General features: G+C 38.0%; 1 protein-coding gene across 2 annotated transcripts in view; it reads right to left on the bottom strand.

Moving 5' to 3' along the window:
• Positions 1-6,960: 6,960 nt before the first annotated feature.
• The window catches only part of LOC129566829 (zwei Ig domain protein zig-8-like), a 23,593-nt gene continuing 11,703 nt past the window's right edge, over positions 6,961-18,850 (bottom strand). For both annotated transcript variants that reach the window (XM_055443094.1, XM_055443095.1), the window contains exons 4-9: positions 17,970-18,047; positions 14,557-14,689; positions 10,597-10,716; positions 10,241-10,346; positions 9,407-9,504; positions 6,961-8,120 (exon numbers count right to left, since the gene is read on the bottom strand). In XM_055443094.1, the coding sequence (XP_055299069.1) occupies positions 7,819-8,120; positions 9,407-9,504; positions 10,241-10,346; positions 10,597-10,716; positions 14,557-14,689; positions 17,970-18,047 (837 nt within the window). In that variant the 3' untranslated portion in view covers positions 6,961-7,818. The remainder of the gene's footprint in view (positions 8,121-9,406; positions 9,505-10,240; positions 10,347-10,596; positions 10,717-14,556; positions 14,690-17,969; positions 18,048-18,850) is intronic.

The following is an 18,850-nucleotide window of genomic DNA, read 5'->3' as shown; positions in this document are numbered from 1 at the left end:
TTTACAGTTTTGAACTTCATAGCCTTGAAAATGTTTACAAATTGTTGTCGGATTACGGGGGATGGTATGATGAAGCAATCTTGATAAGACGCGCTTCAAATCATAAAAGAAAATTGCTTGGGGGTTTTTTTCCGTCTGTTTATCGACAATTTGGTTCGATTTTCATTTATTCAATGCTCTGAGCTTCTTCTTTTTTCTTCGTTCATCACAAGCCGTATTTTTTCTTCCATTGTGCCGTACGGCTCTATTGATCTTATCAGGCAGTTGTGACAAAACACAAGGCAATCATAAAGTGTAGGTATAAATAGATTCACATCATTTTATCTCTTTAGATGCTCAATAGATTAAACGCATTTTCTGCACGCGCATATTTTAAATCACTTTCATTTTATGGAAATGATTCAAAAGCATTTGCCATCATACAACAGCAAACGCACAATGATTACGGTTCGTTCAGAGGAGAAGAGCCTCAGACTATACCGACCCAATCCAAAAACCATACGAACGGATCAGCAATCCAAATTATTTGTACAATGCTCTTTCTCTTCCATTCTCTTCGCCAACCATACATATGATTCCAGGGAGGAAAAAATCAGAGCGCACACAATAAAATGATCTGATATTCGGTATGTGAAATATGCTGCAGGAAAAACCAACATGCCGCAAACACACCGTACCGTTCCACGACAACGACAACGACGACGACAACAAAAGGAAAAAGTAGCAGCAACCACAGATAAATACATATTTTTATGGAATGAATTTATGTGAAGCAGAAAAAAAAAACACAGAAAATGCCCCGACGCGTAGTGGTTGTGTTTTTTTTCTCTTCTCTTCTCGGTGCCTGGTTTCAACCCCGTCTCTAATCGTTTTATGCCAAGTTCAAAGGCAATCTTCATGCATGCATGCACACTTAGTGATGGAGGTATAGAAGAAGAAGGAGGAGGAGAAAAAAACGAAGAAGAAGTAGAGATGAGAGATCGTATTTAGAAGCGCACAAGAAAAGAAAAATGTTTGTGTAATTTTGCATTTTTCGGATATCGTTTCATTTTTCGTGCGTGCGACTCAAGCCTCTTTGTAAGTCATGAACAGAGCTACCACAAAAAAAAAAAATAATATGAATCATCATCATCAGTCGCCGTGTGTATGTTTGGTTTTCTTCTTTTTTTTCGTTTTTTTTCCTCTGGCCGATTGTTATCCACGCCATGACATACTCTCGCCCGATATTGAGTATTTCCTTTTTCATTCTTGAAATTTGCAATTTTTTTTTCGTCGAACTTCTTCTTCCATTTCAAGCTTTTTTATGCGTTAAACGTGAGTTCGACCCAAAAAAGCACACACAATACATAAATTTCAACCCCATACAATGCTCCCACAATTCATATGCTCTTCGTCGCCACCGCCGTTGTCGACGACAACAGCTTTAACTTACCGAAAATATTATTACACAAATAAATAACTACAACAGCAACAAAATAACTGAAAAATAAATAAAAAAAACTCGTTGTTAAATGATGAATGCTTCATGTTGCTTTGTACGCGATCATTTCTTTGTATTAAAAAGAAACGGCCGTTTTGATGGAAAGAAACAAAATTCGTTTCGCATTTCTTTTATTACAAATGAAATATGCTGGGCGGTCCCGGAAAACCGCAGAAACAAATCGGAGCAATATTTGAATGTACATATATGGAAAGCACAACTCATGGCAAAACTTGACAAAGAAGTCCACAATAATAATAATTGTTCATCGTTACAAGTCTGTCATTCAACGAATTTCCCCCTATTTCCAAATTCGTCCATACCGCATTGAACTCAATACAGGGAAATTGCCAAATTTTTACCAGAGTTCGTCAGAAATCAACAAAAGAATGACAGAACATTTCTTTTTGGCCTGAAGCAATTTTTGCGACTGACGAGACAACAACATGTAATTTTGTTTACTCCGAATATAGTTTTTTCCACTTTCCAAATTGAAGAAGTGACGAACAAAACGACTGTTAAGCTGTTGTCATAACGAAGTAAATATCATTGGCTATCAATTTGCACAGTTGAATCTAATAATTACGAAGTTCTAGTTTCGATGATAGTGAATTCGTCGTTGTTGATTGTTGGATAATGCGATGTCAATTGAAGTTGAAACGAGTTTTCAATGGGAATACTTGATTTTTGCTTCAAGAAATCCCAATGGGGACTTCAATTGCATCAGTAGCGTATCAAACGCGTGTGTATACGTTGCATTGCAATGCCATATCTATAATTTTTTTTTTACTTTAACACTATCCGTACGGAGTTTGCGGGAGCGAGACTCGCATCCACCGATATTTTGAATCGAATTATCACTACTCGAAAACCCAACGAGCTAATACACTTCAACTTCAAGTGCACATCAAGTTTTCAACATTTGATTTGTTGTAAATGTTTGTGATTGAATGGCAATAAAAAACACAGCGTGTATATGAAGGAAATGAAAAAAAAAACTCGTCTAATATTCCATTCTCTTGTGTGTTCTTGGTTGTCTTGTGCAGAAATGGAAAAATCCGATCGGAACGAGCGAACAAACACTTCAGGCACTTAGCTTGATTGAATGGCGAAGAGAGAAAAGAATCGATTCGAGTGCATAAAATATCAATGCAATGTCCATCAGCGTATGGAGGTGCAGTAAATCTCCACACTCTCTCTGTGTCTCACTCATGCCGTACGTAATTTATGACTGTCTTAATAAAGCGTATTGTTTGCAGATTATTATGTGTACAGAAAATCGACGAACGGGAAGTGTGCGAAGAGAAAATATTGTCGATGGCAAAAATGGAATATTTCGCTGTGAATGGTGGTCGGAAATATTTTGATCACATCGTCATCATGATGATAAATATTTTCGGCCCATTTACTGTCTCATTAAATAAACAAAAATGTTTTATCATTATTGTTCGATTCGTTATTTTTTATTGTTTGCCGGGTGTGAAAGCACTTGAGTTTTGTATTCATCGCACGAATTATCGGGTTATCGGGTATCATTTGTTATAACTTTCATTTGACTTATCTCATTCATCTGAATTTGTTCTTCGACGAACGACGAAGTGTGAGCAATAATAACCCACCAGTTTTCTTCGTAATCCGATAGCAATACATTGCTTCTTATGGAGGCTGAATGGATGGATTTTTGTAAGAGCGCCTCTAGTGAAAATATCTTAGAATGATGGAATATTTCGAACTTTAATACGCTTTTCTGCTAATTTATCCAAACTCACCTCTTAAGTGGTAAATTAAAACCAATAAATATTTACACATCGAAATATCTCGAAAACGGCTGGGAAAATCGGCAAAATGGACCGTGGTGTCACTCCCCAAAGGGAGTGTGGACACTCGGCTGGTTTGATGGCCCAAAGCTCAAATCCAGTGGATTCGGGCTGATCCATGGGCTCTCAGGATTTGGTCTGATTCCCAGCTTTTCCTTTCCTGTGAGCATCTTAACAAGTTACACTCATGTTTTGTATGGAATTTCACCACAGGGCAAGTGCTGGGATCAGGCCAAATCCCGAGAACCCATGGATGAGCTCAAATCCACCGGATTTGAACTTTGGGCCATCAAACCAGCCGGGTGTCTACACTCCCTTTAGGGAGTGACACCACGGTCCATTTTGCCGATTTTCCCATCCGTTTTCGAGATATTTCGATGTGTAGTTTAATGAGAAAGATATCCGCCATGACAGCATTTTGGCCAGCCATGTTGGTATTTTGGTTTATATTAACAGAACATTCTCTACTTTGACAGTCAACGTTTCTAAAAGTAAACACAAATATTATCTGTCATAATCACATTCACCACTTCTAATGTGCTTCAGAGAGCTTCTGACAGCGCCATCCATCCGAAGCGTTTGAAACATTAAAGGCTTTTGCTGATTTTTTCTGCCGCATTTTCATTCGAGCTATCGCCTTATGGTTCTCTTTTTCTTCTCTTTTTTTTCTAAACTCTGCGCGAGTTTCGTTTTAATTGTAGGGGATCAGGTCAACTTTTTAAATTAAGACAAATTTCGTATTCAAGTTTTCTTCCTTCCGCCTCTCTGATTCGCGTTCATTCGTTCGTTCAAAAATTTGAATGACATTTGTGTGTCACACCAAACTAACGGCATTAATTATTCCATTCGCCTCGTTCAACTGCATTATTATTTGATGAGTGGATAGATGAAAAGTGAAATTATCTCATTAAAAGCGACACAATTTTTCCGCCGCCAAAAATGCGCGTTGGTTGGCCATTTACACTTCATTTCACGTTCATCATTTACACTGGTGGTATTATTCATACGGACAAATATTATAAATCAAATCACAAATAATGTTTAATTAAATTATTCAAGCTCGACATGGGAACACCATTTTTCGATGCGATGCATTTATTAGTTTTTGGGATTTTTGTTAACCCATTTGCACGAATGTGTGCCGCCAACCACACAACCGCCAACCGAGCGAGCGAGCGCCTATCGCTGTATTGCACATTGTATACTCATTATTAAAGTTATGCAACACATGTGCGAGATGTGTGCGGTTCACCATTAAAAAACGAACAAACGAGCTCAGCGCACGAGAGCAAAGTTTGCTGAGAGATGCATTCATTTTCAAAGTATGGCAAAAAAAAATATATTGAAATTCTGCTATTTTTCGCCCAGTTTTGCTTGTCGCTTTCGCGGCTGGCTTTGTGTCGGAACACGGAGCGAGGATCATTAATATTTGCTAGATTTTTATCGTGAGAATGTGCACAGTTCATGGCTATGGTGTTCATTCTCTTGCTCTATCCATCGTTATTGCTCTCGCTTGCACTCGCACGCTGTATGTATGGTGCACCATCGTCTAGCATTGCTTTGATTACAAACCGTGCACGCGGTTCGGTGGCGAAGGTTCAAACAAAAATAAAATGTGTACGTATTAAGTCTAAAAGAGGGCCCATTAATTATCCAAATTCTAATAGAATAATTTATTTATTATCTAAATGGAATGTGCGGAGACCTCTGTTCGTTGATCTGTTGCCATCGCCGCCGTTGTCGTCGTTGCCGCTGTTGCGTTGAATCTTTTGTGCGTCTCTATTTATTTTATCCCGTGAATCATTATCTTGTTTCTCTCGTTCAGCGCGCCGATTCGTTCTTATTTGCACATTTGAGCGGAGAGGGAGGGAGGTTAAGCAAAGAGGCAGATTATCTTCAAATCAAGCCAAAATAAAATAAAACAAAAGAACTTAATTGTCTTTTCCTTAATAATTGACATTCATCAAGGGCCTCACACACACTCACTCCCGTTCAACGTCGCCTTTGTATGTGTGTGATTTTCATTAACAAAAACGACAAAAAATTTCTCTCATTTGAAATGCGCTTTTTTTCATCCCTCTCTCTCTTTCCATTCGTCGTTATTCACTTTGGAGAACCTGGCTTTTGTGACGCGTGCCGTTTTGCACAGCACACTCGTTCGTATACCCAACGTAATGATATTATATAACAGGCCAGTAAACCTATTGCTAAAACACACACACACACACACACAATTGTAGCCGCTTTTTTCTCTGTTCAGCGCGTACATAATTAGCGTGTGATGTGAATTTTTTATTTGCACCGACAAAAACAATTTTTTTTCCTTCTGTCTCGCATTCGGTTCAGTTTTCTATCCGTGGGTATTGTGTTTTCGTATCACAATCGCAATTATGACGCTTTCCATTCGAAAACATTTACGGTGACCCATTATATAATAAAGCATGCGAATGCAATCACATGAAATGAAACATTTAAAATTCATTTCAATTTGCCTCGGTGGGATTGTGTATGTGTGTATATGCGCTGGTGATGGTGGTGGTTTTCAATGAAATTTACCTTATTATTGACAAACTCAAACAAGTTTTTTTCTAACAATTTTTCCATTTTTCAACTGTAAACAGCGGTACCGGGCACACACACTCGCTCTCGGATTGACATAATCAACTTGTTTCCAGTTTCCGGGGAAAAGTTTTGGACACCAAGTGAAAAAAAAGAGCGCAGTGATGTACATTTGACACAGTCAATATTTGATCAAACGTCAAGCGTATGCATTTTTAATGAGCCGGAAAATGTCTCACTCTAGCTGAGCTCGGTTTGTTGACGTTGAGTTTATGACGAGTTTCACTCATTTTGCATGTGAAATGGATGCTGTATTTCTATTTTCTATTTTCAATTGACGCTGTTAGTAATTTCAACGAAATGTTTTTGAATGTGGCTTTTCGAGGAAGTATCACCGCCATTTGTTTTCCATTCAGGTTTGAAACCACAATCCATTTCATTTCTAAATGAATTTTAAATAACTTCCATTCGATTCCTAAACCATTTTCGGTCGTTATTTCCAACAAATTTTCGATATAAATAAAGCCAAAAATAGTTCATTTGATAATTCGAAGAATCACAAACCTCAAAAATGAACTGAAACAAATTCCATTAAATCAAACTAATTTTAAATGCCAAATTGATTGAGCAGAAATTGAATTAGAAATTCTTTGGATTAATATCAAATAATTTCCGAATCTCTGAAAATAGACCAATTGTGATTCCATTTAAACTTATTGGCAGTTTCAATTGGATCGAGTCGATTGAGCAGTTGGAAAAACATTTAAATCCAATCAATTGGTCGGTTTCATGAAATATTCAAATGAATACGAATTGCACACGAATGTATTTCTGTATTTCAATTGGAAGACATACAACGTCCAATATTTGTATGCATTTGCATATTTTTGGCGTACATCGTTCCGTCCGAAGTTATGAAGATGAAATGAAATCAATTTAATATTTACTCATTTTAAATCAAATTCTATTTGACCGAACGATTTTATTGACAGAACAGGGAATTTCTAAAATGTACCTACCTTATGAACATTGCTTTTCCATTCGATCAATTGACAAAACCTATGGAATGATATGAAGTCTATATTGAATGAAACGCATCCAATATTTTCTACTACATTCGACTATTCTTATGTCTGTATGTCTTTATTATTCGTTCAATTATTCAATATCTATGTGTTACAACTTACGGTAAATATATATTTGTCATCATCAATATTAATACATAATGAATTGGTTCAATTAAAATTGTCTTTGGGAGGGAAATGAAGACGAATTAAAAAAAAAGAAGAAGAGTTATAAAGTGTCCATTTCTCATACATTTCATATAGATAACCCTTTAAAAGTGGCTACGTAACCTTTCAAATGTGGCTATATCGTCTTATGTATTTGGGAATGGGACATTTAAATAAAGTCAATTTATAACTTGTTAGGAAATGGAATGGTTTTCAGCATACAAATTGAATTTATTGCCATGTCAATAAAATTTCGAATCGATTCATCATTCGAAACGAACAGTGTATATGTATGTGATGGCTAAAAAAAATCCTCCCGATATCTCTTCTGTCGACTATACCAAATTGACATAACACAAAATCCACATCGAATAGAGAGTCTTTTTTTTGTGGTTGATAGAGTACGTTTGCTGTACTGTATTCAAGAACATACATTGATTTCGAGAGATATGATTTATGTGAGTGTGTGTGTGTGTGTCTGTAGTGTGTAACGAAGTATTTACATAGATGCTTGCTTTCGTATAAATGTCATTTTCCATGTTTATGTTGCTTATATTTGTTTCCTTTCTGTCTTTTTTCTTTCTCTCAATTACTTGCTTAAATTTCTACTAAAAACGTTTTCCATTTTCTTTCTGTTTTTTTATTCATTTTAAAATCACAAAATCCGAGAAAAAGAGTGAATGTATGTGTGTGGGTGTATTTGGGTGTTTGGTTGTGCCGAGGATTTATTTTATCTTAAATTCAATGCTGAGCTTTTCGCTGTTGGTGCTGCTGCTGCTGCTGCTGCTGCTGATGATGATGATGATGATGCATCCAATAAAGCTGGCAAACGCGTAAAACCTAACTGGAATTGGTATGGTGTGTCATGGATGATGGGGTTTCGATGCGATGAAATCACATGTAACACTATGAATGTACTCAGTATCCGGTTCAAATATTGAATCAAAAGTGATAGTGATAAAATGTACAATAAAATAGATAGATTGATGTTGTTGCTGGCGCAGCCTCTTTGCATGGCAGCCGGAAATTCACCTACGGTAGAAAAAAAAATGTCGCACACGTGCGCGAACGACAGTAAAAAAACCCGTGTGCAAAGACACAAAGTAGAAAAACGAACATAAATAACGAGAGAGTTAGTACTTGGAATCCGCAGTGACACAGTGATCTAGTAATTACTACAAACTAAAAAAATACGCCATGCATTTCAAAACCGTTCATTCACGATATGAGCGCGAGAGAAAAAAAAAGGAACGAAAAACCGACCGACAAAAAATTGTACACACACAAAATCCGAATTGCGCATTTTTTTACGCTGCACTTCGTTCGGATGATGCATTTCGAGAGCAAAAGATAACATGGTACAAATTAAAAATGAACGCATATATGTGGAAAGAAAGAGAAAAATGGGATTTTATTGTAGCCGAAAATGTTCTGCGAATGAGAGAATGAGCGAGTAAGAACATGAATGAGAGCGGCTGGGAGAAAAAGAGCGAAAGAGGCAGATAGAATCCAGCCACTGGAATACAAACACAGTGTAAATGAAATTTATCTAGAAATAAAAAGAAATTTTCGCACGAATCACAAAACTAAAATAAATTATGGCGCTCTTTTGCGCGCACAAGAGGCACCGAGAGACATGCACACACACACACACACATTACACTGCATTGCAGTGGCTGGACAGGGTTTCATCCTCTTTTCGTTGGCTCGTTCGTTCACACACTCTCTCTATCGTTCATTTTTCGCTAATTTTTATGTGTCGTCCAATGCTCGGTGTATGACCGTTTACAAAAATGTTCTGTTTGTGTATCGACTTCATGTTTTCGTTGCCATCGTTTGTTGTTTTTATTTGTAGTCGGTTCTGTTCACATGAGCACACATCGAGATTTGTGCGAGTGACTATGAAATTGCTTTAAAACACGATGTCCACACCCCATCCATTAGATCAACAGTGAATTGAGCGCAAAAAATTATGTACACACACACACTCACTCACTCACTCACTCAAATTTTACGCTATTTTATGATTTCCAAAATAAAAACCACCCGAATGAACGAGTTACTAATGAAACATCCACACGCATCACCGCATCGTTGAGTGCGCGCGCGAACAAAACGAAATGAAAGATACAAACAGAAAAGTCCAACTGAATATAATGCAGAGAGTGTGCCATTTTGGCTGTTCTGCCAAATATACAACGAAATAAAAAGAAACGAAACGAATGATAAAAGCAACAACAATACACCGAGAGAGTTCCATGAAATCAAACAGTTGCAAGAGAGCAACGACAACGGAAAAAACACGCATGTTCACTCACCATTTATAACGTGGACGATTGCACTGGTACCTTCTGCATTCGTTGGCATGCAAGAGTAATTACCTGAATCAGATAGTCTTGCTGTGGATATTGTTAATCTTCACACGCCAACCGATAACGAGAATGAGCCACGCAGTACATATACATGGCAGAGAGAGAGAGAGAGAGAGAGAGAGAGAGAGAGAGAGAGAGAAAAGTAGAGAAAGACAAGGAAGAAAACAAGATGATTAGAAAACATCGAGTCAGATTTTAGCAATAAACAGAGAAAAAAATAATGTGGCTCTGACTAAAAGCAGCTGAAAATATTTGGTGAGTCGAAAATGTTTTTGCAACCTAGCTTTTGTTCGACACTGATTCCGATTCGGTTTTCACAACAAACATGTTCCATCTGGCTTTGTAATCAAACTAAAATACGTATACAAACGGATAGACTGACCACAACGATGTACTATGAACTAGTATGAACTAAAGTGTTTTTTGGTAACTAGAAGAATTTATGGTCTTATACAAAGAAACACATGTTCAGATTTTAAATTTAGACAAAACATTTTTGAAACAGTAATTGAGAACAAATGAAACACTGGTAAAATGCCATCGAGCTAAAAATGTGAAAGCCGGTTGGTTTTCTTCAATCCGTTAGCTGGAACTAGGATCTTAAACGCAAAACGAAATATTATCCAGAAGTATCAGGGTGTGTTAGTGGTCAGTCTATATAGAAAATGCCAGTAATTCCCTTTTGGTTATCTACTTTTGATAACTAGCCCTTTTTTGGTGTCCGTATGGCTGTTGTCTCCACAGCCCCATCATAAAATGTAAAGCTAATGAAAATATTACCTTGATTGCAGAACATCGCCCGATTCCGTCGAAATGGTTATGCGATCCGGATATTCGAAAATGTCATTTAAATGATATCTGGTTTTTGGGTCGATCATTTGTTTGCCTGCAAAATAGAAATAAAGCACCCACACACCTCGCTGTATAATACACATAAAGAAATGCCGGATATTCCATTGACTAGCCGTGATTAGGTTAGTTGGCGTGATATAATCTCATTTCAAATTGTGTGATTGCATTTTAAATATTTAATGAAATGGTGTCGGCGGTGGTGATGGTGATAGTGGGAAATGGGGACACAGAGAGGAATAGGGATGGATAGACTGATAGTATAGTAAAAAAATGGTTTTATTTACCGCGTAACCAGAATATTTGACCCAATTCATGTGGTCCTTGGCTAACAACGCATGTCAGTACAACTTCGCTACCCTGTTTAACATAAATATCCGATGGGCCTGGTATCACTGCTTTCGCTTCTGTGGGAAAATGTTTAAATGCAGAAATGGTTATGAAAATATTAAATGGAACCGTGTACCATTTGCCTTTTCCATATTAGGTTTATCATGCACTAAAATCAAGCTCTCACTTAAAAATTCTATGCTAAGAAACTGAACAAAACGAAAAACAAAAAATTTCGCCATTTAAATGCTCTGCCGCTTGTCTCTTGGGGTCAATAGTCTCTACACGTTCATATATTTTGGTGTAACACCGATGAATTTATTTCAAGCATTTTCCAACCGAATTTGCATAAAATGCCAGCGAGCAAAAACAAAGTCGGAGACTAGCGAGAAAAAAGAGCCGGCGGTCTTGTGACGCAGAATGGCAATTGTAATGGCGTTCGAATTGTTTTCGTACAGTTAAATGTCTCAAAGAAGAACGGCTCATTAGTCAGTGCACACAAAAATACGGAAGAAGAAAAAAAAATTTAATTAAACTAATTGCCATTTCATCTTTTTCTGAGTGTTGCTTCTTTGTTCGTCGATGCTGCTTTTTTCCATCCATAACGTTTTTTTCTCGTTCGTTCTCGCAATCGCCCTTATTCACATTCTAATTTCAGTACATGTAATTTTCCCCGATTTTAATCCATTTTTATTTTGATCATGAACGACAATGCCGAAGAGGGAAAAAAGCATGTTTGCAATCATTTTCTTGTATACATGCTTTTCGAGACACATTCTTCATCACACACTAGTTTGCTCTCTCTCTCTCTCTTCTAGAATCTCTAATATTAACGCAAAACGTTTCGCTCTTTTTCCTGTTAACACGACGAGAATTTAATTTAATTTCGCTCGATGGTTATGAGCTGATGGTATTGTGTTTGCGAAATTCAATTTGAGTGTGTGGTGTGCGCGCGAGTGATGTGATGCGTGTAAAGCGTCTCTTAGTTCTTGCCCGGGTTTTTTCGCTCTCTGTCTATCTTTCTCTCTTGTTCGAATGAGTTGAAACTGGAGTACCGAAAAAATTTTCTCACACTTTTCACTCCAACATTTTTTTTTCTACTCCGTGTCGTCTGCATACGAGTCACACACGACACGCGCTTACACACCACACTTGCCCCCTGCAAACTATTTGCACTGAGAAGCATTTAAATTTTATATGCATGTTCGAAGAAAATCCTATGCATGCGAATATGCAGGAGCGAAAAATTTGTGCCCGAGATTGTGTCATCCATCCACTGGCGATGCTAGTGTGCCGTTGATGTATGCTAATGTTTATTTTTTCCGAACGTCGGTTATTTCTTTCCCGTTTCGGAATTAGATTGCAGCGTGTATTATTACACACACAACAGCAGAGCACGAAATTTCGAAATGACGATGATCCGATGGCATCTCGAAGGATGAAAATATGTGGCAATAACGAAGTAGCGCATCAGTAACAGAAAAAAACGCACCAATGTGAGGCGAGAAAAAGGAAGCGTAAACCGATCTACATTCAAATATTAAAAGTTCGAGTGGATGGTTTGTTTGGCAACAGCGGAAAAAATCGTGTGCACACTCGAGCAACCGGAACATGAGACGAGAACAGAAAAAAATGCAAATCAATTTGTGTTTTTCTCAGCTTGTTTTCGCCATTCCAGCATTGAGCTTTACCATTTACTTTGTATTCCATGGAAACGTGCACTTCTTCTTTGTTTATCCAATCTGTTTCGCGGATTTGAGTTAGCTTTGTTGATGCCTTTTTCGCGTGCTCTTCTGTGTCTGTTCCTTTTTTCTCTATCATTTCCAACATTTGAAATGAGATAAACAATGGTCGCATGTTTGTGCTCTTCGTTCACTTGTTGTCCATGATGCGGCATCCATTTTAACTTGTCTTCCCTATCCGAGTTCTGAAATTCTACGTCACTTGCAACATTTTCAATTTTGCGTTGAAAACTCTTTGAGCGAGCGGGAGAGCAAGCGAACAGATCGCGAATTGTTCAATATTGCAGGGAAAATTGGTGAATTGTGTAATGTTTATGGTTGTGTGTTTTTCCACAACCTTGTTAAATTATATCATTTATTCCCGTTTTTCTACACATTTTCAATACGCTTGTTCTCTCTTTCTCTTTCTCTTTCTTTCGGCACATATTTCTGTTTCGCTGTGATTATGGTTGGTCGTTTTGTTGTTGTTGTTGTTTGTGGGTTTTTCTGTTTTGCCGCTGTCGATCCACAAATGCCACGCTATGCGGTGTACTGTACATATCTTTGTTTGTGTTGCGTGCGTGTTTCCGTGGCAAATTCAAATGATGAACAATTTCTTCGCATGGATTTGGCCTCTATACACTCATTCACTTGAGCTCACTGCAAACCATTTCAATTCCGCATTTTTTTGTTCGCTTCCTACTTTCGGCTTGTATATCTCATATCAATTTGTATCATCAAAATCGTGAAGCATTACAACCCATTCTCGGTAAATGGCATAACAAGCTCGGTTGAAGACGGTGGCGATGACGATGCTGGTGGTGCTGGCGGTGGTGGTGGTGTGCAATCATTATTTTCCGTTCGTTTGTTTTTATAACATTTTATTTATTTGAAATTGCTTTGGCTGGTTTTTATCGGCATTTTGGTTTGCTTTGTTATTTGCCAGCGTTACGCAAGTTTTCTTTTGTGTGGACGCACATTTATCAGTGTATTTCATTGTAGATTTCATGTATGACCCGGTTCATTCCATTGCTCACTCACTCACTCGTTCGCTAGCTTGAACCAATTTATTTCGATTGCGCTTTTCTCTCTCTATCTCTCGACTGCCCCGATAATGTGAATGGGATTCGTGTGCCTTTCAACATTTTTTTCTTCCTTCCACACGCTCGCTACATATTTGAGCTAATATGTGATGCGTGCTGAACACATGAACATATGAGAGGAAACTTTGGCAAAAGAGCGGGCAAATGCCAGATGATCCGTATTGAATTGTTGGCGCTGCCGCGTGTAATGTGTTGTCAGCTCTTACACACCATTGAATTGGTTCCTAATAGCTGTTCCGTACAATATAACAATAACAAATGCTCTCGCATCCTTGTTTGCTTTTCACTTTTCGCGCATTCTTTCCTCACCCACTCTCTCTCACTCTAGCTTCCGCAATACTTATTGCGTTGCTGATGTATATTATTCCATCATCATTTACCAAATACGTTGTGGAAGAAGAAGCAGCAGCAGCAGCAGCAGCAAGAGTAGTGGTAGCAATGGCATCCAGCCTCTCCCCATTCAGTTCTATTACTTTTTCCGAATAAATATAGAACACACGAACACAAAAAAAAATATATAGCGCTTCCAACAATGCGGATATTGCGGGACTGAATTGCATTGTTCCGTTGCAAAGGAATGTTCTTTTGTGCGTTGTGTGGGGCACGAGCACAAATTTTCGGTAGCACAGCCGAAAACTTTGAACAAAAGCCACAAACAAATTCGAAACGAATCGAAATGCGAATCCGAAAATGGAAACATTAAATAGTTGCGTGTAACCAAACCACTGGTTAAATCGTTGTATGCATTGTTATTGACATTGGTCGCAAAACAAATTACCGACAATACTCCCAAATCAAAGCGAACGCTGAAAAATCTTCGTACTCCCATTTCGCTAACATACACACATACAATTCGCGGAAATTTTTTCTTCTCGAATTTTCGGTGTTATTGAATTCGGTAATGTTTTTGACATAATTGCCATCCTTTTAATGCGGTTATAATCGAAGCATTTAGCAAAATCGTTTCCAACAAAAAGCACCCTCTCTCGCATACACAAACACACATCCATTGAAATTAAAGGCAAAAGCACTACACGACGACGACGGCGGCAAATAAACTGAAAGGAAATTGGTTTCGCTACAAAATACTCACCCACAACATTTAGCCGAAACGCCATCGACATTTTCGGTTCGGTGTTCACTTGACATTCGTATATGCCACTATCGCGCAATTGCGGAAACTTTATTTGTAGCGTCCATCGATCAGAACGATCTGCTCGAATTACCTGTATCGCAAGAGAGAGAAAAAAATGAAACGTGAAGGAATTGAGATGAAGAAAAGGAAAGGAGAAACAAATAGAGAAAATGTACGATTGAGGGAGAGAGCAAAATACCGGGCTAAAGTTTTTGTATTGAAAAATGAACAAAACACGCCTGGACACATTTGATCGATTTATGTAATAAAATTGTGCCAGAGACAAGAAAAATGTTTCACTGGTTGTTCGACGATGAAAAATCACTTGCCCGATACTGTACAGCAAGCCAAGTACTCAATGCAGACGAATCGAATTTCATGGGTGGATGCGAACAATGAATACGAATCAAAGATAACCGCACACACACTTTCGCATATGCATGCTGGCTGTTCCTGTTCACATATTCCAACACTTGAATTGCAACGACACAATGCTGTTGCCGCATTGCTTTCCCAATTCCCGTAGCTAAAACTCGTTTTCAACGAGGAAAACCGTTTCCATTGTTTATAGGGATATTGAGCTCATGAAATTGAAATTCATTTCATTTTATGTGACCAAAACGACGACAACGGTGATAACGACAGCAAAACGAATGGTGAATCCATTCATGAGCTTGTATATTTTGTCGTATTACATGGCCTCCTCCGTTCGATTCTCTGTGCTTCTTTTTTATTTGCTGCTTGCCAAATAGCTGTCTCTCTTTTCTCACTCGTTCTTCGGTGTTTGCTCAAATGCTTCTTTTTCAATGAGAGCAAACATCAAACACACACACACACACATACACATACGTATTGAAAAATAGCTACACCCGTTCTCATCGTTTTTCAGCTAAACGGCAAAAATCAAACAGTTAAGTTGTCGAATTAGAATCGAGGCTATTGAAAGAGCATTCATCGATCGACAACATTTAGCTCGAGCATGGAGATGAATGAGAAATACGTGTATGCGTCTCTCTCTCTATTATTTTCTCTGTGTACTTTGCCGTTGTTGCTCGTTGGTTGTGTCGTTGTTGCCACTAGTGATTATGCTCTTTCGATGCAGTCAATTTCGACACAATACTCAATGAAATAAACAAATACTTCAATGGATTATATATATTTTTTTTCGTGTGTGTCTGTGTCGACATCGTCCCTCTTGAAAATGCATGGCAACGTTATATTGATCTCATTCGATTCATCTTTCCATTCATTTCGAAGTTTGCTGTTTCGATGCTGTTTTTGTAAACAGACTCAAACCATTCTACATACGAATCATTCTCGATTTTTTTTACGCTCTGAGCTCCATCGCTCTTCCTGTCTCTCTTTCCATACGCTCCCAATAAAAGCAGCACTTGAAACATTTATCAATGCGATTCAAATTGAATGCGAATAAATAAAAGTGGAATTGTCGAATAAGTACTCCAAATACTCTATCCCTCTCTCTAACTCTCTCGATCACTGAACATCAGTTTTCCATGTAAATGGTTGGCGATACGATTTTCGAATCGAAAATCGAAGTGCACTTCCAAATGCAACACAACACTGGACCAGCATTTGCACGTCGCACTTAGATAAATTGCAAATCAACAAGCGTCATTGTTTTGAACAACAAGTCTTCTTCTCTTTTTTTTCTTTTCGATTTTTGTATTTTTCATTCTTTTTGCTTGCTTTTGTTTGTGTGTTGCCAATTTTCAAAGTTTCGATCAACTTTTTCAATTCTTTGTGCTTTGTTTGCCGTTGTTTTCACAACGAAACTTGCACACAGTACACGGACCAGTACACTGTGTGCTCACTGCTCACTGCTCAGCGATGAATATTTAACGAAACTATACGAAAGCTTCTACAATTCTGTCTGTTCAAATGCGAGGCCCCGTGTACATTGGGCCGAGTGCCGGTATGGCTAGGCGAGTGAGTAAGCGCACTTGTTCCGAGAGAGAAAAAAAGGGGATGAGAAAATTAAAATAAAGAGCTTTTAATTTAAAGATGCGAGGAATTCGGATAGAAACATAGATAAAGTTAAAAACGATTGCCCCAAAGCCGGAGTGAGTGAAATATATTCTCAAGCGCTCATGCAAGTCGAATGCTCAACTGCTCAACGTCCACTTTGTGTGTGTGTGTGTGTACGGTACTTACAGCCAAATGCAGAACGGTTACACAGCTCTGGCTCTACAGCACGTATGCATAACTATGAACCGTAACCCATTTTCCGATATGCACTTGAGCGTTCAAATGGAAAAAGAATGAATCCGTGTAGCAAAAATGGACACGGCCATTGTTTGCGCAAATTTTCGGTTCTCATCCAAATTAATTGCCAAGCGCGAAATGAATGCAGCGAAAAATCTGCACACCGCGAACGACAAGAGGGGAGAAAAAAGTGCATTTTCTCATCCAGATGATGAAAACTTTGAGTTTTGGTCAACAAGGAATTGTTTTCTGTATAAATTTCGGTTTTCGAAAAAGGAAATTATGAAAAATGACTCTGCAAACTTGAAAAAAAAAAAAACAATTCTGACAAATAAACTAGCATCATGATGATTCGTGCGAGAAAACTATTGTGATATGTACAAACCACCACACTGTTTATACAAATGGCATCGAAAGAAAAAAAAATGAGAGTGAGATTGAGTGGGAAAAATGGTAGTAGAAAGCGTATTTTTTGTTCGTTTCTACTTATGATGACAAGAAAAACCTCCATAAATTGGAACTTTTTCAACGAAACCGGTGAATTGATTTTTTTTTCTAGTTAAAGAAATAATCATCGTCAGCGCCAGTTAGTGAGTGTAAAATAATAAATCTTTTTTGCGGTTTCAAAGAATATCACCGAGTCACCTGAGGTGTGTACTCAGTCGTCAAAGAAAAAATCCACGAGATTTCATTTCGCTCGCGTTTCAAAATACGACAAAGCACTGCGAAACAATTTAATTCTCACTATTTTAATATTGCAATGAATGCAAAAATGAGGAAGAATGTATGCGAACGAAATGAATGTAATTTCCAAGGAAAAAGCGTCTTTTTCATTCTCTCTTCTCGAAATAATGAATTAATAAAATTGTTCTGCAATGCGTTTTTTTCCGCATTTTCTTTTCTCGCTCTGATTCGATCGAGTGTAATTTTTCCCTTTGTTTTTGCATCACCATGATACCATGCTTCATTACATAGTTCCTTTGCCTTTGTGTGCTGCTGTCACAAAAGGAAATTCTCCATGAAAATAATTCTCTTATGAAACTTTTTCCATTCTTCATCGAAACAAAAAAAAAACGGAAAAGAAAAATGTCGATGTAGAAGAGAAGCCCGTTCATTGGCGAAGAAAACAGCAGGAAGAAGTGAATTACCTGAAATCGTTCGTCCGATGTGTATGTTAGCACGCCGGCTGTTAATATGTGAAGATCCCTTTTGCGAATCCAGGACACCTGTGAAAAAAATCGAAACAAAATGGTTTTAATAGAATTTCTGTCGCAAAAACGCAGACTTTTCATCAAGAGAACAAAACTGAAAATTCAAACACAAAAAAATTGATGGCATTCAGTCGATCATATGCTCGGGGTTACTTTGAAATATGCTGTTAAATATTATGTATAAAGCGCCCGAAAAATCAATGATATCGAACTGGAGACGTATACACACACACACACCGTAGCCGAAATGATTTTTAATAATCTTGAGACAAACCCTTTTCAGTCGAATTTCGCTTGTGCAGCACTTTTATCAGTACATGTAAAATGCCTGCGGCCCATAAAATCTAACTTTTTCCACATCACATAATCGTTCGTTTTAATGTTCCTTTCCTCTTGTGCTCTCCCTCCCCCTCTCTTTGCTTGCTCTCTTGCATTCAATATATATCTTTTCTGTTCATTTAAGTTGTCCTTTTGATGTGAGTATGCTCGGGCAGTTCGGTTCGGGTGGTTCGTTTTTGCTAACGGAGCCCAGGTACGCTTTATGGGTTTTCTATTCAAATATCGTTTGCCACTGCGAAGCGATATCCCTTTTTACGGAATGTTCACAGCATGAATAATGACGTTTGCATGATGAGTGCGAATGAATATCCAGTGCTACAGTCTATTTCGCCATTGGAGAAGCACGACAAGGCACTAAAAATGCTATACATTGTCATTGAGCTCCTCGTAAGAAGATGCCGAGACTACTTTACCGGTGCACAAACACCCACCCACACACACACACACACACACACACACACACACACACACACACACAC

This window comes from Sitodiplosis mosellana, unplaced genomic scaffold (genome assembly GCF_009176505.1).
Source record: "Sitodiplosis mosellana isolate CC-2019 unplaced genomic scaffold, AAFC_SMos_1.0 Smas_scaffold_5, whole genome shotgun sequence".
Taxonomy (NCBI): domain Eukaryota; kingdom Metazoa; phylum Arthropoda; class Insecta; order Diptera; family Cecidomyiidae; genus Sitodiplosis; species Sitodiplosis mosellana.
The sequence above is the reverse complement of the archived record's forward strand: the minus strand, read 5'-3'. Positions and strand labels throughout refer to the sequence as shown.